This window comes from Lissotriton helveticus, chromosome 12 (assembly GCF_964261635.1).
Source record: "Lissotriton helveticus chromosome 12, aLisHel1.1, whole genome shotgun sequence".
NCBI classification, from domain to species: domain Eukaryota; kingdom Metazoa; phylum Chordata; class Amphibia; order Caudata; family Salamandridae; genus Lissotriton; species Lissotriton helveticus.
In genome coordinates, this window is record NC_136073.1 from 843465647 (window position 1) to 843486025 (window position 20379).

At 43.0% G+C, this 20379-nt stretch overlaps 1 protein-coding gene across 1 annotated transcript in view; it reads left to right on the forward strand.

The window, feature by feature from the left end:
- The window catches only part of LOC144798879 (phospholipid-transporting ATPase IK-like), a 441858-nt gene that overhangs the window by 383465 nt on the left and 38014 nt on the right, over window positions 1-20379 (forward strand). Inside the window, exon 25 of the mRNA XM_078669971.1 lies at window positions 2772-3011. Within this exon, the coding sequence (XP_078526097.1) occupies window positions 2772-3011 (240 nt within the window). The remainder of the gene's footprint in view (window positions 1-2771; window positions 3012-20379) is intronic.

Consider the following 20379-nt stretch of genomic DNA (forward strand, 5'->3'; position numbering starts at 1 on the left):
GATTAGCACTTTGGTACTGATTAAAAATAAATTAAGTGATTGATCAATCGCTTTTTATATTGTGTTTTAAGGTTTAAAATGTAATGTATCACACTTTTATGATTTTTATCAATGAAGTCTAATAAAGTATTGAAATGAAATGACAGCAGTTTCGCTCCAGCTGGTAATCCCATGAATCTGTCTCTTGGTAAACAAGAGCACAGGCAAGTTCATGCAAACAAAATGTAGCTTAAGGTATATTTAGGAGTGGCAGGTTATATGGCTCTCAGTAGAAAACCACACCAGGAAAGCCACATTTATTGTGCTAGGCTAAAATGTTGTAAGGGCTAACCCAATCACACAATGACATGCTTAACATTCTATAACATCACAGCCTAGGGTGAGCAGGAAAGGGAAAAACAATAAAAGAACAACTTACTTACCTTCTTTAAGGCATTATCAGGTACAAACAGGATCTAGCCGCAAATTCCTTACTTTAGAATAATCCCTCATGAGCGAGACTTCATTGACAATATTTTTCCACAGTACATCTGCGCATCAGAATAGGGTGTCATGCGACTCCATATTGACATCATTATGCGATGTGACGTCGACGGAGTGTATATAACCCCCTGGCCGATGCGCTGACGCCAGTTTCTCCCGTGACTATTTTCCACGCTCAAAACGTTGAGCCACATATAGAAACTGCCTATTGAAACAGTGTGCTAAAATAAAAACATGTATGTCAAATAATCACTGAATTGATAATTTAGTTTGTGAATATTTTTTTATATCTATAAATGAACTAATTGAGACCAAAGAGGACCCAGACACAAATAATCACTACGAGCTTAATTGATTATGTGAAGTCTGATAAAGAAATCAATGAGACCAAAGAGAACTCAGTTCGCAGAGCAGAGAGGTCAGGAGGGGGCGTAAGGAATCTGCGGCTAGATCCTGTTTCTTTCAGGTAATGCGTTACCAAAGGTAAGGAACTTGTTAATCTGAAAGAGAAATCTATCCACTAATTCCTTACTTTAGAATCAAATACCAAAGCATACGATCCCCAGAGGAGGGTCTGCGAACTAAAACCTCTAAAAGTCTCTAACTTAGAACAAAACCGGTCTAGAACAGAGAAAAAGACAGGACCTTCATAATAATGTAGGTGAGCAATAACATGCTTAACTATTTTAAAAAATCTTTGGAAGAACCAGAGATAAGTAAAGTGATAAGACGTTAACAAGCATGGGACTAAAATTAGCAAGACAACCATGGTAGAAGCCAACCAATAAGATGAATAGAAGACTATTTGCACCCTTAAGATGAACCAAACCCATGCATGCTCACATCCCAAGCACTGCAGAAGGGACCGCAGTAAGAAAGGTCAGCGCTGGGAAGCCTTGATAAGGTAGCCATGAGCTACTAAACCTAGTAGATTAGAAAAGAACGCAATACAATACAATAGAGTAGAAAGGTCATAAAGTCATAGAACGCATGGGAAGAATGTATCCCATGATATAAGGACTATTTGCCAAAGTACTCTACAGTCAAAACTATGACTGCTCATATCCAGACTCAAACAGCATGTTTGATACTTCAGAAACACAGATCAGCAGGTCATGCCATGGAGCAATACCTCAGTGCGAGAGAGAGAGAGAGAGAGAGAGAGAGAGAGAGTCGACAGTTGAAGGTACAATTAAATTAAAAAAATTTAAAACACTTACCTTGTGCTCGCCGCATCGGCAAAGCGGCGAGCGCAAGGTAACTGGTATTTAATTTTACCTACCCCGTCCTCTGTCGACTTCTCGCCACACCTACCGCTCTTACCTGTACTGGCCGGCACTGCAAATACCGCTAGGATATCTGCACGATACACTGATATAGGAGTAAAATAAATAGTCGCCTATGTATTGACAAAAGAAAAATATAACGCATGGAAATAAAGTAAAGCCGAATAATCAGTCAGAAAATTCGGACATAATAGACTGGAAACCATAATGGCCATTGCACAACGTAGGAAAGCAACAGCCATCCAAGATGTTAGCATAATGCAAATTGCCTGAGGCAGCATTAGCAAGCAATAGAGTATACATTTGCAGAAGATATAAAGAATGGAAAATAAACCTTAAAGCATAGAGAAACCTATGGTTAGCACGATCTCTCAATATGAATAGAGAATAAAAGGCACCACAAACAGACGGTATGAGGATCTGTGATCAACATCTGTCTGGCACAAGATCCACAGGGTTTAACCCTTTGCGTGCATCGGACGGCCCCAGCCGTCTGATGTCACAGGGGCGTGTGCGGAGGGTGACCGGGGGCCGTCTGAACCACGCCCAGTCGTTAATCACCCGCACCGCAGCAGAATTCCCCCAGCGGTCAACGGGTTAAAACCCTGAAGGCATAGCACACTGTTTCTCACACAAAATGTGGAGATGGGCCATAAAACAGCCCCCTAACCGCTTTGGATCTGCATTGCAAGCATGGAAAAGTAGGAACTGACGTCAGTGCGTCGTCAAGGGGACTATATGGATTCCGTCAACATCCGATCGCGTGATGATGTTGATACGGAGTTGTGCGGTGCCCTCTTCCGATGCGCAGATGTACTGTGTAAAACATTTCCAGATCCAGGCTAGCGCCTGGGGAGGATTCTAAAGCAAGAAATCTGCAGCTGGATGTATCTATCAGATACAGTTTATAGTTCTGTAGCAAAGAATACTGGTCAAAGAAAATTTGTTTTTTATGTTTACTCTTTCGCATGCCTTCTTCCCTTTTCTTGCATGCGCTGGAAGGATGTGAGTGCCAAGATGAGCTTGAGATTACCACAACTGTACAAAGTGGGCCAGAGCTCGTCCCTCTTCACCTACAAGACTTTCTTCTGGTCCTTCTTCCAAGGAATTTCCACTTCCTTGGCCTGCTTCTTTATACCCTATGGAGCATTCAATGACACAGCAGGGCCAGAGGGAGTTTGTGACTACCAGGCTTTTGCAGTGACTATGGGAACAGCAGGTGTACTTGCAGTCACATTTGAGGTAAGATCATGTCTTTCAGTTTATCTACTTCCTATAAAAACTAATTTGCTTGAATGTTGAAGTTTGGTGGAGTTAGAATATTTTAGAGGCATTATGTGGAATTAGAGCTTGTTATACTGGGTCATTGGTCACTTAAAACTAAGAAGCAGTCATTGCCATATGGTAGCTTGAGAGTGGTCTAACTGAAAAGAGTAAATAGGACATACAAGTCATGCAACTGAATTTCTTTGCATCCTTAATCACGTTTTAAAGGCAATAGCCTGTCAAACAATGAACAGTACGGCTCTCAGCACTGCCATATTTTTGCTGAACACTTAAGACATCAAAACCATCATCATCAAAATTGTTATTAATCCTACGATCTTTGGCAAGGCCGGACTGGCTGTACTGGGTATCGGGCACTTCCCCGGGAGACTTGAAGGGTGGTAGGATGGTTATGCAGTAATGAGGGCCCCTTTTGTGACGGTAGGTCGGTTTTGCAGCTGTGCTGCAATATCGGCCACCAGTGTCAAAAGCAGAATGCAAGCGTTTCCAGCCTCCGGGAGGGCCATGCAAGGCTTCCCTGAAAACTGCCAGGGCTGCTTTGGGTTCCCAGTCTGGCCCTGAGCTTTGGTAATCTCAGTAGCCAGTTTTTACTTATACACAGGGTGGACTACTCAAAAGAATGAAGTGCAAAAATACACTAACATATGTATTTATTAAAGGCAGATTGGCAAATGGCACTTTGGAGTTTGAAAAGTAGTTCTCCAGAAGTATGTAAAGTAGTGCTCTAGTAGAACTAAATTGCATGCTACAAAATTCTACAGCCAAAGATCAGCACCTCAGCCCCGGTGGTGGAGATCTCTGCACAGATAAGTAGAGGATTTAGCAGTAAATGTAGGAAAGTGAAAGTGGGTGCTTATGAAATGGAGAATAATTATTACAAACTGAGTGAGGTTAAGAGAAATTTATGGGGCGGTTTAGGGACGGACATGGTAATAAAAGATACACACCCAATTAAGAGTAAGATAATTGCTATAGACACAATACAATTCTACTACCGCTGCAATAGTAACAAAACAGGCTTGAAAGTACTTCGGCCAAGCCTTAGACTAAGTCAAGCACTCTACCTGACGTACCACTGTTACTGCAACACACTCCCTTAGAAAACAACGGAGACAGGCTATAACAGTAGTACTCCATAGGCAATATTTAAAATAAATGAACTCTATAAGAACTGGACAAGGGCCAAAACACGTAGGTCAGTTTCCCCCTGAATAAATTCACACTTCTAAACCTGACCCCTTGAGTGTGCCTTTCTCTTTTGGATTGGAGAGAGTGTTTAAAAAAAATACTATACCTATACATATATATATACTAACTGTACCCGGCCACGCGTCGCTATGGCTCAGTCTGGTTAAATGGAAGAGAAAGAAAAGAGTACGCGCATGTTTCTAATATGTTTAATTTCACAATGCTTGTGGGTATACAATATGTTTTTGCGACTATTGTCTCTATGCATCCCTTGTAGTTGTTGCGCAGCAAGCAAATCAATAGGGTCTGTTTGGCCTTTCAATTAAAAACACGTGCGTATTAAACACGCGCGTATTCGAATCCAACGTTGTGTATCTATAAATGCGTTGTTTATTAATGTTGGAAAGTGAACCAACTCCTCCCCTCTCCCTCCACCCACTTCCCGGTCTGCCTTCCTGACACCAACTGTCCATCCTAATATACATAGAGTCTACGTCGTAGACTATTGTCTCTATGCGTCCCTTATAGTTGTTGTGCAGCAAGCAAATCGATAGGGTCTGTTCGGCCTTTCGATTAAAAACACGCGCGTATTGTACACACGCGTATTCAAATACAACGTTGTGTATCTATAAACACGCGCTAATGTTGCAAAGTGAACCAACTCCTCCCCCCTCCCTCCACCCACTTCCCGGTCTGCCATCATGACACCAACTGTCCATCCTAATATATGTATACTATTGTCTCTATGCGTCGTTTATTAATGTTGGAAAGTGAACCAACTCCTCCCCCCTCCCTCCACCCACTTCCTGGTCTGCCATCCTGACACCAATTGTCCATCCTAATATATGTAGACTATTGTCTCAATGAGGCCCTTGTAGTTGTTGCGCAGCAACCAAATTAATAGGGTCTGTTTGTCCTTTCGATTAAAAACACGCGCCTATTCGAATCCAACGTTGTGTATATATAAACGCGCTAATGTTGCAAAGTGAACCAACTCCTCCCCCCTCCCTCCACCCACGTCCCGGTCTGCCATCATGACACCAAATGTCCATCCTAATATATGTAGACTATTGTGTCTATGCTCCCTTGTAGTTTTTTTGCAGCAACCAAATCGATAGGGTCTGTTCAGCCTTTCGATTAAAAACACGCGTGTATTGGACACCCGTGTATTCGAATCCAATGTTGTGTATATATAAACACGCACCTAATCGAATCCATCGTTGTGTCAAAATTTCAAAGCAATCTGTGAACAACTTTCGGAGATTTAAGATTTTGAACAAACGAACATTGACATTTATATGTGTCTGTTCGGGCTTTCGATTAAAAACACGCGCGCATTCGACACGCGTGTATTGGAATCCAACGTTGTGTATTATATAAACACGCAATTAATCGAATCCAACTGTGTCAAAATTTCGAAGCAATCTGGAACAACTTTCAGAAATTTTAGATTTTGAACAAACGAACACTGAGATTTTTATGTCTCTGTTCGGGCTTTTGATTAAAAACACGCGCGTATTCGACACGCGCGTATTGAAATCCAACGTTGTGTATATCAAAACACGCGCTTATTCGAATCCAACGTTGTGTCAAAATTTCAAAGCAATCGGTCAAATACTTTCGGAGATTTGCGATTTTGAACAAACGAACATTTACATTTTTATTTATATAGGTGTGTGTGTGCGTGTGTATGTATATATGTATATATATATATACACACACACACACACACACACACAAACACACATGTATATATTGTGTATATATATATATATATATATATATATACATATATATATACACACATGTATATATAAATATACACACACATATATATAAGTGAGCATTCATGTGGTTATTTTAAGTTTAAAAACATAAGTATAATTTAAGACTAAATTAGATTTTATGAAATGTAATACAATTAAACTCAAATTTTATTAGATTAAAAAGCCTGAGTATATTAAAATGAATTAAAAACAACTTAGAACTAGTTTTGTTACAAATTAAATAATATAAAAATGTTAGAGAGAATGGATGATTTCAATCATACAAAGTATGATAAAAAAATGTAAACCATATATTAAAATTAAATTAATGTACATTTTAATACATTGTTAATTTTAGAAGGTAATGTATTACATTTTTTTGTCCTAGCTTCATATAATTTGTTTTAAAGTATTTTAAATTTTTATTTTAAATGATATTAGTTTTAGTTTTCAAATTCTTTTTTTAATGCACTTTATTATATTTCTTCATATTTTCAGATCTGGAGATCTCTAGCCCTGGGATGGAGGTTCCCACAAACAGGTGGACAGTTACTAATTGTATCTTTCCACCTCTAAATTCAGTCACAGGAGTCACCACACACTCCTTTAAGAGTGTGAAGAGTATTACAGGCCTTATTACGCGTGTGGCAGTTCTACAGCGGCAGCAGTCATTCATCAACCGCTGTAGGACTGCCAAACTTGTGGCGAGACCACCCACCAGATCAGGAGTTAAATCCTGGTCTGGCAGGCAGCGTTGCGGCGGTCTGACTTTGGCAGCCTGCAAGGCTCATAGAAGAGACTATAATGCAGACTGCCGCAGTCAGACTGCTGACTGCACCTTCCTACAAGGTGTGGCATATATGCCACACTGTGCAGGAAGTGGGGATGCAAATACAGTGGGGCACTACATGTTTCCCCGTGCATGCACCCCTGGCCCACATCCGGCAGGGGGCCCTGTTAGAACTCCCTTTGTTGCCTCTCCGCCACCCTTTTCATGGTGGGTGCTCACTGCCAATAAAAAGGGCGGTGGACGGGCAATTCCTAATATGCTTGACCGTGCTGCAGCAGCAACTCCAGCATATTAGTGCTCAGTGGCGGCTGATGCTATCAGATAAATGGTCATAAAATGGTAGTAAGGTTAGATACAAACACTCACACATGCTCACATAAACACACACTGGTGCATGCAGGCAGATAGGTACATACACAACATAAGCATATTCTCATACATACAACATGGAAACTTATCTGGGGTAGTCCTCAGTGGTTTCCTACGCACATCAATTCCCAACTTTCAGAATGAACAAACAAAGCGCCAGAGCGAGGCTCACACCCTTATGCCCAATCAGAAGCTCAGATAGGATGGTAGGCTGTCCTTTTTCTTTTATCATGGCTTTTGGTGGGGCATAAGGTGGCATGACTGACAGTTCCCAATTCACCATTATCTGACATGCTGCACTGCCTGACGCTAGTGCAGCATGTCAGATATGTATTGCATCTGTGAAAGGATGGGCTGTAACAGCCCACGACTGACATATGACACATGTGCAATTCAGCCCCAGGAGCCCTCTTCTGGTGTAGGGTGATTTTGCAGCATTTACATGTAAGGAAATGATCAGTGAACTTGTTTTGTTACATATAAAAGCTGTAAGATTTCGAGAAATAAGATGAAAGTGCAACGAAATTATGGGGGGGTCGACACCCTTTTGGCTCCAATGGAGAAGCCGCCCCTGTTGGTGTTCCTCACCGCTGCGTGACCGCCGTGGGATCCTTGATCCCCGGTAGTCGTGGTGATCCTGTGGCGGTCCGACCACCGCAGTCGTAATACTGAGGGCGGTCCCACAGTGTGGCCACGGTCAGACTGGCACCACAGGTTTAGCAGTCCTATGGATCGCCAAATTCTTAATAAGGCCTTAAGTCTACATCGAGGTGTAAGTCTCCATTCAGAAACGGTAAATAGCAAAAATCGAGAGATTTACAATTAGGTTTAAGAGTAGATCTAAACTTGCGTATATGAACATCTGCAAACTTAGTATTGTGAATCAGGCTAATTGTGAGTGTGTGTATGTTTGTGTGGAATCACAGTCAGGAAGGGCCATTTCAAGACAGGATGAAATGTAGAGAGGATGGGGAACAGCAGCGAACAATGTTCTTGGCCATTCCAGGGTGTGGTGCAATTAAAGCAAATGAATTTACGTGAGATGAGCACAGGGGTGTGTATTCTTGTGTGTCTAGAACAGATGAGTCGAAGGTGCAGCAAGATACACAGAGAATGATTTAGGAAGACTGGTAATTACATTTCTCTGACTTCTAGAGGGAGTGCTAAATCTGCAGCAGAGCCACCTGGGTATTTCAACCATCATACTATTCCAATGGTGGAAGAAATTCCACCTGTAGATTTGCTTCACACTTTTTTGCAGGAGAAGCAGAACCCACTGTATGCACTGAGCCATACAGACAGCTCCTACAGTAAATTAAATCTGTCATCACCCACGTTGGTCTGAGAAAGTAAAATCCATGCCAAATTCCAGATAACCACTGACTTGGTAATTATTCAATATCCTTCAGAGGTACCCAAACATAATTCCTGAACATTTGATCACATGAGAATTCAGGTGTCCTTCCAGGACGGTTAGCACCCAGAGATGCAGGTGGAAAAACACCCTCCTGCAGCAGACAGAACTAAGGGGTGCTAAGAAGGACATCCCCTTGTGTTGTTCAAGAGCTAATGTCATAACATTCAGAGTCATTCTTTATAAAAATATTTTACCTGATCCATTCTCGGGGATCAACAATGGACATCTCTGCCTGTGGTGTTGCTGTATTCCACATTTGGAATGCATCCTGCATCTTTATTGGGTAATGTGGAAGTCAGAGTTGTGGGTGTTCTGGGGAAGGGAGGTTGGATTTGAGCCTTGATATGTTGTACTTGCTGTCTATGTCATGTACTGGAAGAGGTGCCAATAAATCTTATCTACTTGATACTGGAGTTGTACTTTACAAATTGGCGACAAGTGACAATTCTGCAGGAACCTATGCGTAAAGTGAAGAAACTGTAGAGGAGAAAAGAAGAATAAAAGAAGCAAGAAATGTAATAAATAAAAGAAAGGAGAAATACCTGAAGATTTGAAGGTGAGCTACGAGTGGATGAAACGCGGTGCTTGGAGGATGCGAGGAAATTGATTTAAGAGGCATCGTGCACAAGCTGAGGAAGTCGCGCAACGGAGCATCAGAGGCAGTTGGAGTGGAAGGAAAACTGAGAGAGCGAGCGCGGTCTCGCGAGGAGAGCATGAGTGGTGACCATTATTGATTGGGAACGAAACATCAGCGTGGTGACGTCACGTGTAAGGAGCAGCCATTTTGGAAGGGGAAATTGACGGAGAAAGGATAAAGAGATAAAGCAGTGCGTAAATGTCTGAGGAAACATCGCGCTTTGCACATCGGTGATGTGAAAGGAATTGTGAAGCGCATTACGTTTAAAAAGAAAATACATGTTTGAAAGAAGAAATTTGCAGTGCATACACTCACGGTGATGCGCACACCTGCAAGAGTAATTTTAAACAACTGGTGAGCCATACATTTTACATCGATGTTAAAAAGTGTTGAGTGCGTACACTAACGGTGATGCACACACCTGTGGCTATCTATACACTGTAGGATTAATAAGACTGTGTGTTATTAGTGGAAGGTGTCTGTGAGCTTTTGCTGAGGAGCAATTACAAAATTTGGTCATATATTGTATTTAAAGAAAAAAAATTGTGCAGAAAAGACATTCACATTAACGCCCCAATTTCAGAACCAGGTGAGCCACTCATGAAGTGGCAGGAATGGAAAGACTATTTTATAAATTACATGGTTACAATTAACAGTGAAAGTCTTACACCAGATATTAAGAAAGGTATTTTATTGCATTCTTTAGGTCCAGAGGGCATTATACAATATAACCAAATGGAAAAGAAAGTGTGAGCTGAAGGGGAAACAGATGTTTATGAAAATGCATTAGAAGATTTAGAAAAGTATTATGCACCTACAGTTTGTATTGCTATTGATAGATAAGAAAAAATCGGCAGGAAGCAAGAACAAAGTGAGATGATTGATGATTACTTAGCACATTTTTTAAAAATGGTGATACCTTGTAGATTTGGCCCATTACAATAAGAAATTATAAGGGATCAGATCATTATGCTTAATATTAATAAAAGGGTGCAGGAAAGATTATGGCCCATTGGTGATGGTACTTTAAACAAAGTACTAGCAGTTGTGAGGAAGGCTGAAATATCCTTGAGATGCGCAAAAGCGGAATTAGAGGAGGGTAAAGAACGAGAAGAAGTATGTGCAGTGAATGAAAAGAAATATAGTAAAAATGTTAGCAAAAAGGATTTAAGTAATAAAACATAAGATTACAAGAAGCAAAATAAATCAAGTGTTCCTGTTACAGTAGATTTCAAGAAAGATCTACACGGTGTTCCGAATTGCTGCAGATGTGGAGTCATTTGGCTAACAGTAGGTTCTCTAGAGCAAGGGATCAGAAGTGAGCAAATTGTGGTCTCGTTGGACATTTTGCACATGCATGAAAAAGGAAGGATATCAGAACGAGAGTTAAATGTGTGACAGAGAAACATAAAGAAAATGACACTGAAGTGGAGTGTTCTGGAGAGGATGATGTAGTAATTATTGTTAAGGATGTAGTTTTAGATGTTAATAGTCATAGAAGAAGTAAACCGTCCTGTGAGATAGTTGTTGCAGGTGTTCAGGTCATTCTGGTGGCAGATTCAGGGTCACCTTACACTATAGTCAATTTAGAGATGTGGAAGGTAAAATTTGTAAATGTGATTGGAGAAGAACTCAAAGCTTGTGACTAAACCTGAGAGTTTCACAGGGGAAGCTATACCCATGGTGGGATACAGGGATGTTTCCTTTGTTTTTAAAGGTCAAAGGGCTGAAGGGGGGATGTATGTAGCGGAGTTTTTGGGTTGGAAGGATCAAAGAGGCTTGAACATCATTCTCAATCAAAATAGTAAGGAACAAGTCTTGGTGTTGAATGATGGAGAGGATTTAGGAAACCAGATGTGTGAAAAATATAAGAAAGTATTCTCAGGAAAAATTGGTTTGCTTAAATGGTTTAAGCATAAGAATATATTCAAGGAAGGTGTAGTTCCTGGGAATTTTAAAGTGAGGAATGTTACATTTGTTGTAAGGTGTGAGTTGGAGAAAGAGTTGAACAGGTTGGAGTTAGCTGGAGTGATTGAGCAAATGTGCTTACGGTGGATGCGAGTGGAAAAGGGTTGGGAGCAGTGCTTACACAAATTTAGAATGGTACAAAGGAGGTTGTGATTGGTTTTGCATCAAGAAGTTTAACGCCTGCTGAAGAAGTGTCGGTGATTGAGAGGGAGACTCTTGGGTGTGTATGGGGCATGGAACACTTTAAAGCATTTCTGTGGGGAACATAGTTTGATGTAAGAGCTGATCACAAGCCCTTGGTAACTTTACTTAAACTGGTGGAATGGTGAAAGCTACAGCAAGGATTGCAAGACTTTCAATGAGGTTACAGAATTACAATTACAGTATTAGGTATGTGCCTGGAGTACAGAACACGGTTGCTGATTGTTTGAGTTGGATTCCTTTACCAGTTAAGGAGGTGCCTGGAAGTATATGGGATGATTATCAAATTGCATTGGTGGAAGAAGAGGGAGTGAATTCTATTGAGAGGAAAGAGTGGATGGTTGAATATGAGAAGGATGGATTGTTAAAAAAGGTTAAGAAGTGGATTTTGGAAGATTGGGGAGGGAAGAAACCGGACTAAGCTGAAGTGAGAAGTTTTTGGGAGGTAAGAAATGAGTTGAGTGTGGAGTCTGGATTTGTGACGAGGGGTGGAAAAATTATAGCACCACTTGGTCTTAGAAATAAAAAAATGAATCTGTGTCATGAAGGACATTTTGGAATAGTGATAACTAAGAAAATAGTTAAAACTTCTAATTAGTGACCGGGAATTGATCTTGAAGTAGAAAGAAGCGTAAGGAATTGTGGACAGTGTGCTGACTCAGACAAAAGTTGACATACTTTGAGACCAAAATTAATGCCCATGGAGTGTCCAGATATGGTCTGGGACATGTTGGCTGTGGATTTTGTGGGTCCTGTGGGGTCAAAATATGGTGAAACTAAGTTTATCATTGTATTATTGGACTATTGCAGTAAGTGGGTGGAGTTGGAAATTGTTGAAAGGGCAGATGCGGACATTGTGGTGTAATTTCTAAGTGAGGTGTTTTTGAAAGAGTGTTTACCAAAGAGGCTTCTAAGTGACAATGGAACACATTTTACGCCAACAAAGGTTGAGGAATTTTTGAAGAGGCATGGTGTACAGCATGTTAGAACTTTGGTTTATCCTCCAGCTGGAAATGATGCTGTTGAGCACTTTAATCGAGTGATTAAAGGTACTATACAAATTGCTTGTGAGAATAAGAGGAATTAGGAAGTGGCAGTCAAAAAGATGTTGTGGGGTTACTGATTGAACCATCTCTAACAGGGTTCAGTCCTTTTGTCTTAATGCGTGGAAAGGAGCCATTTACAAAAGATAACATAGGATGGATGGACAGTAGAAGACAGGTGGAATGGTCTCCTCAAGTGGTCAAGGGCAACATCATTAAAGCACAGCAAGTATACAAAAGGAAGTATGATAAGAAGAATGCTAATATGGACGTTAAGACGTTAAGAGTAGGAGATTGGGAGATTGAGTTGGAGATTGGGTGAAAACAAAAAAAATGGGATAAAGTGCCCAAAGGGGAGAGCGTATTATCTGAACCTTTAAGAGTTGTTGAATGTTTGAGAAATTCTGCAAGATTAATTGATAATCGAGTGTGGCATATGAGTCTCATTGCTAAATGTAGAAGTTTTGGAAAAGGAGAAGGAGGAAATTCTATTGATTTAAATGATTGGTTGTGGGAAGATGAAGTGTGTGATGAGATGGTCCAGACGCAGGGAGAAGCGACGTGTGCACAGGAGGAATTGAATGCATGTCAGGTAGAAGAGGAGTATGTGGATAATGGTACTAGAAGGGTAGGTAGAATGGGAAGAGTAATTTGCACTCCTTGTTATGTTATGTTATGTTATGTTAAAATGAATTTATAGAGCGCACGTACACCGGGGAGGTTTTATGGCGCTAATTTGGTTGCGATCCAAGTCATAAAGAAGGGTTCAGAAAGCCTATCGGAAAAGCCAAGTTCTGAAGAGACTACTGAAACTAAGAAGATTGGTACAGAAGCGAATTCTCGGGGGGAAGAGAATTCCAGAATATGGGGGCCAAGGTGGAAAATCTGGCACACCAGTACGCTTTAGTCTAAAATGAGGGATAAGTAGTAGATTTTTGTGAGCTGAACGAAGAATTTGTGTGGGAACATATTTGTTAATCATATTATCAACATATTTCGGGCTCCTTCCGTTGAGTGACTTAAAAATAAGACATCCAGTCTCGAAAGCACACCGCTGAAAAACCGGAAACCAGTGTAATTGCTTCAAGAGAGGAGTGATGTGATGATGCCTATGCTGGTGGACGATCAGACGTGCAGCCTGGTTTTGCACTATCTGTAGGTGTCTGGAAAATTAGAGAGGGATGCCAAAGTATAATGAATTGGCATAGTCAACATAGGACATGACCATTACGATAATCACCTGAATCCGGGCATCTTGAGTGAGAAATCTACAGATCTTTTTTATTTTGCGAAGTTGAAAAAAACAGGTGGAAGTCACCGATCTAATCTGAGGCTTCAGAGTAATATCCTGACTGACAATCACCCCTAGGCTTTTAGCCGAACTAGGAGGAACGGGAGGCGGACCCAGCTTCCTAGGCCAAATGTGGGGTCCCCATGGATTTTTTGCAATGCCACCTGTTAAAACCAGCTCCGTCTGGTCCGGATTAAGTTTTAGATGGTTCTTGTTCATCCATTGACTGGTGAACAGCATGGTAGCTTGAAAGGCATGAACCGACTCTGAAGAGTTACTGGTGGAAAAAATGAGTTGGAAATCATCTGCATAGTTGAAGGTGCAGACTTTACGCTCCTTCAGAGCTCGGACAAGAGGCAGGAGGTATAGATTGAACAACAGGGGAGAGAGGGAGGAGCCCTGAGGGACTCCACAAGAGCTTAAAGATTTTGTAATGTGTTAGCCTTATTTGTAGATATAATTTTGTATATAATCAGTGGTCCTGTATATAGTTGTTTATCCTTTTCTTTCTTTTATTTTGCTGATTGAATGCAGGAGGGGGATGTGTGGTGTTGCTGCATTCCACATTTGGAATGCATCCTGCATCTTTATTAGGTAATGTGGAATTCAGGGTTGTGGGTGTTCTGGGGAAGGGCAGTTGGATTTCAGCCTTGATATGTTATGTTGTAGTTGCAGCCATGTACTGGCAAAGTTGCCAATAAAGCCTATATACTTGATACTAGAGTTGTACTTTACACTGCCTTTGAGACTCAGAATATGAATAGTCATTACAATCCAATGTGATTAGAACCTTTGCGAGAATCTCTGTCTGTAAGTTCAACTCTTAATAGAACAAACTAGTCTCCCTTTCCTGTGCAGAATTGTGAGCATTCGTTTTACACACAGTTGAATGTTAGGTTGGCAACTGTGGTATAATGTGCCTTAGCAAAACAATGTATTATTCATGTTTCTAACAAAATGTGCAAGAAACTAAAAAAAAACCACACTAAACCAGCACCAACTCAACCGACTTCCACTGTATTCCCAAAGGCAATTTTTAAGAGTCAAGTATTCTTGCAATCACATTGCATCATACCTGCTCTATTTATATTATAAGAATATTTTTTTCTATTTTAAAATAATGTGCCACATTGGAAGCTCACATAAATTGATGTGTTCAACAAACACTTGCTCTTGAGAAACAGTGTATTGTACGTGAAGATATCGAAGTAAGTCACACCTGTTCTGCAAGCAAGTCTCACTGACCCACAGAACAACCTTTCTGAACTGGGCACCTGGTGAGCAATGTAAAACTCTTGCAATTGGTATCACAATTGGAGCAGGGACAAACTCTCAAGTGTTAGGCTTTGCCGGTGACATTCTCTCATTTGTAAAGGAGAGAAAGGCTCCATATGAGTGCTATAGAGAGGAATTCTCGTCAGGTGGTGTCGCAAATGAAATGTCACAATCCTCCTCAGGTTCCTAGTAGGCACCCTCGTTGTTCATGGTTTGTTCACGCGAACATATATCCAGTTCCAGACTGCTTATAAAATCCACTGCCCCCATGAATACACCCTTCCGACGAGCCCCACAAAGCAGATTCCCCCACATATACCTCAATAAAATTGGGGGTTCAAAATAAGAAATGCACTAAAAGGGATGTGGTTGTAGCAGAGTCTTTGCTATAGGAGGAGGGATATTGAATAGTAGTGTAAGCAGTGCATTTCAATATGATGGAAACTGACTGAAGAGGGGGGCAGTTGAATAAGGCATGCATGGTAACAGAGAAAAGTGGTTTGGGAGAAGAGGGATATTTTGAGGTAAGGCTTACAGTTTGGGATAAGAGGTGTGCTCCAGTGTGAGAGAAATTATTTGGTATAAGAGGTGTGGTTTGGGGTAAGAATAATGCTTTGGCATGAAAAGTCAGAGGAATGTTTTGGGATAACAAGAATTCTTTGGGATAAGCGGGATGAATGCTTTGGCATAAATTGTGCCACTTGGCCTACATCAATTCTTTTGTATAAGATTCATTGACTGGGGTAGAGAAATGCTTGGGGATGAGAGGAGTATTCTCACATTAGAGTAGTAGCATATGGAAAATAGGTAAATGGAACTTTCAATAAGAGGAGTGATTTTGTGTGGGAGAAATGTTTGGGCTAAGAAGACTGCTTTGAAAGAAGAAGGGCGCATTGGGATATGAGATCTGCTTTGAAACAAGGGTGCTTTGGGTCTGGCTTTGAGATAAGAGGTGTGCTTTAGGATAAAAGGAGTGCTCTGGATAAGAATGCTTTGGCATATGAAGTGTGCTTACACCAGCAGCCAGACAGGAGACAGCCACACAATCAAGTGCAATCTTCAGCTTGCAATCCACGAATTGTGAACAACTCAATCACCAAACTACTTTCATTATGCAAGTACGCAAAAAAGGACTGGCCTATGGATCGTCGTGACATTATATAGTTAGGGGAGCAGTTCTGAAACATCGAGGGCGCCGACAAGCCGTGAGGGAAACGGCCAGCTTTAAAGCCCTGCCGTGAGGGAAACGGCCACCGCGAACACCGGGGACTACATCCCCCAGCAGCCCGCCACTCCTGTGACGCTCCCGCTGCGCCTGCTGCCTCCATAAGACCACGGAGGGTCGAGCGGCCAGTGGGGAGCAGTTCTGAAACATCGAGGGCGCCGACAAGCCGTGAGGGAAACGGCCAGCTTTAAAGCCCTGCCGTGAGGGAAACGGCCACCGCGAACACTGGGGACTACATCCCCCAGCAGCCCCGCCACTCCTGTGACGCTCCCGCCGTGCCTGCTGCCTCCATAAGACCACGGAGGGTCGAGCGGCCAGTGGGGAGCAGTTCTGATACATCGAGGGCGCCGACAAGCCGTGAGGGAACCGGCCAGCTTTAAAGCCCTGCCGTGAGGGAAACGGCCACCACGAACACCGGGGACTACATCCCCAGCAGCCCCGCCACTCCTGTGACGCTCCCGCTGCGCCTGCTGCCTCCATAAGACCACGGAGGGTCGAGCGGCCAGTGGGGAGCAGTTCTGAAACATCGAGGGCGCCGACAAGCCGCGAGGGAAACGGGCAGCTTTAAAGCCCTGCCGTGAGGGAAACGGCCACCGCGAACACCGGGGACTACATCCCCAGCAGCCCCGCCACTCCTGTGACGCTCCCGCTGCGCCTGCTGCTGCTGAAACATCGAGGGCGCCGACAAGCCGTGAGGGAAACGGCCAGCTTTAAAGACCTGCCGTGAGGGAAACGGCCACCGCGAACACCGGGGACTACATCCCCCAGCAGCCCCGCCACTCCTGTGACGCTCCCGCTGCGCCTGCTGCCTCCATAAGACCACGGAGAGCCTCCCGGGACGCGCGCGGGCGGCGCCGGGCTAAGCCCGGGCAAAGGGCGGGCCCTCTGTGGCCCTCGGAGGCCGGACGAGGCCAGGCCGGGCATTCCCCCTTTCATCTGCAGTGGACACCGATGACGCCTACATTCCCAACTAAAGGTACTGTCAACTAACTTACACAACCCCTTGGCCCCCCATACCTGCCAAGGCGGTTCAGGCCCTAATCTTGCAGAAATAAATACTGAATTGGCAGGGGACGTCCGCTATTCCCACCACTGAAACAGCAATCACCCGTAAAAAATGAGTAACGCGGGTAAAAGAGAGAAAAGTGCCATAAAGCGTCCAGGTTGCAAACGGCCATGCCGCAGCCCTTACCTAGTTTAACTGCAATAGACAGGATGTTACAACAAACCATAGGGGTGGTTGCAACGGCAATTGAAAACACAGAGAGAAGGTTCTCACTCACACCTACTGTTGGCATTCAAGACGTAGGAGGGGACTGCTCAGTTATTGTAACAGACGGCCCTGATTTAAGCTCATATCTAACATCATCCTATGTTGAGCTCCCTTGCGCACAGGCACCCACAGAGACCCCCATAGTGGTGGAGGACCCCCCTATAGATCTGAACCCATCCCCCAGCCCGGAAATCCCCAAAATAAGCAAATCATGTCCCAGAAGGAGAAAAGACAGCTTTCCAAAAAAGAAAATGGGGAAAAAAATATAACAAATCATAACTTGGTGACGCCAACAACCAACATGCAGCAATTGACACCAGGCATACCTTGTTGGGTCACTAATATGGTGGCTGACCTACAGGCATGCCTGGAACAGACTATTGTCACCCACATCAAACCTTTGGTGTCTTATATCGACAGATTAGCTTCCATTCTAAATAATAAGGGGGTAGGAAGTACAAAGTCCACGAATCCCCCAAGCAATCTAGCTCCATCAGAGCAGAATGGCACAGCAAGAACCACACATAGGGACAAGGTAGCTCTACCAGTAAATTCTCCTACACCAAACATAAATATAGGAACATCCTCAATCACCACCAAGCCCTCTAGAGCTCCACCACCCCTGCATCCCACAACCTCCACCCAGGGCCAGATCCCTCAGGTAGCAGGAAACCCTAACCCCAACACTGACAAATTTGGTCCCAACCCCAAGGAGGGCAGAAATGACATCAAAAACAATTTGCCCAAAACAAGAAATGTACCAGTTAAAACCGGTTCAGCACGACGGCCGACCATCAACCTCCCCCGGATGCTCTGCCCTTCGTTGTTGCACTTACAGGAGTCCCGCCCTTAGAGGAAGGGAGAAGAGAAAATCACTCCGACTTAAAAAATAAGTGCATGCAATGGTTAAGTGCAAACAGACCATTACCCTCAAACATCTCAGGGGAAATACTTACTGTCAGAAGAGTGGAGTGGATTGGGGAGGGGCCAAAAACCGTGTCAGGAGATGTTATAGTAATAAACTTTAGGGATACCTCTGCTGTGAGTTACATCTGCAATGCCCCCACGGGTGGACCAGGCACTCAAATACATCCACTACACCTGTCATACTTCTATTCTACCCCACCCTGGAGATTAGCTCATCCTAACAGGGCTCCTTGTAGGAGGGGCCACTATGGTCCACCAAACAGAATGGAACAGTGGCGAGCACCGAGGGAGGGCCCCTTCCCACACAAATTCATAAATCCACTACAAGCCCACTGGAACAGGTTTAACGTACTGGAGGAGGTGGATTGACCCCTATGGGATGGAAAGTCTCCATCTCAATCTCCCAAAGAAAAACTTATAAAAAAGCTCACATAGAAGGGAAATACATTATCCACCACCCCGGGAGAAAGTATGAGAGAGGGATGTAGTGAGAAGGGCAAACAAGAGAAAAAATGGGAAACCCAGCTCACAGATCATGAGGCACCGAGGAAAGATATGAGGGACGCTTTCAGCGCAGAGTTAATAGAAGGGACCAAGCTAGACACTGTATTTGTCCCAAATGGCATAACTATAGCTGAGGGAGACAGGACCAATTACCCATCTGGGGCCGGGGTAAACATACCAGACCGGCAGGATGGACTCAAAATCGTCTCCTGGAACATAGCAGGACTTGCTGCCAAATACAATGTACAGGAAAGGAGAGAATACATCACCAGGTTTCAAGTTATATGTTTACAGGAGACCTGGATGATTGATTCTAACCACTTTACCATGGAAGGGTATAAGTGCTTCCCAGTTCCTGCACAAAGGTCTTCTTCAGGGAGAGCGGTGGGAGAGCTACTTATATATGTAGATCTCCGGATAGAAGGGGTATGGTCCAATTACAACTGGAAATCGCAAAATATACAGGCAATAGGCCTTCGCTCTAAAGGGTTAAACATCTTACTGGTAAACTGGTACAATGCTGTGGGCGTAAATAGTAGGGGAAACGTAACAAAAGAATTAGACTTTTTCCTAAATGCCCAGCTATCGGAGACAAAAGCAGCAGTCGCCCCACTTGTCATCCTTGTCGGTGACTTTAATTGCCACCTCTGTGGGAACTTAAGACCAATAAATAAAGATTGGTCACGATGCACAGTGGAAAATGGGCCTCACTTTGTACACTCCCCAGATGGGCGGGATATAGACAAGGTAATGAAAAGATACAATTTGGCCCACACAATGGACATGATTGAGATAAGTAGCACTGGAGAACCCTGCCCAACTTTTAAGGGAAGGGGATGTCACTCGTACATAGATTTTATTATGGTCTCCCCTACACTTAAAACATGGGTTAGTAGGGTGGCAATTGAAATAGTATATTTAGCGACCATAACCCATTGGTGGTGGAGCTAAAATGTTTAAAACTTAGGAACGCACTACCCAGAGTAGATAAGACACAAAGGATAACAGACAAAGGGAGAAGGCTCAGATGGTCCAAAATAGACGGGGATAGGTTTTATAAAAATCTAATAACTACAGGTTCAGAGGCAATAAATACATGCCTCGACCTAAATAAAGAGGGAGTAGCGGTAGTGACTGCTTTCGAGGAGATAGTACACCTCATCGATGGGCTTTTAAAGACCACCAATACCAGGGCACGAGCCACTACACCTCGATGGTTCGATAAAGAATGCTCAAAGGCTCACAAAGACCTTAAAAACAGCGTAAAACAGCATCCCAGGGAAAACACTCGATTAGCCCAAAGCAGACAGGCGTACAAAAAGACGCTAAAAACTCGCAAAGCTAGCCTCCAAAGTCAAGCTTGGGAGGATTTAAGGGAGGCGGCAGAGAGAAGAGACCTGTCCAAGTTTTGGAAAATTATAAATAATCCTTCCTTCTAAGATTCAGACG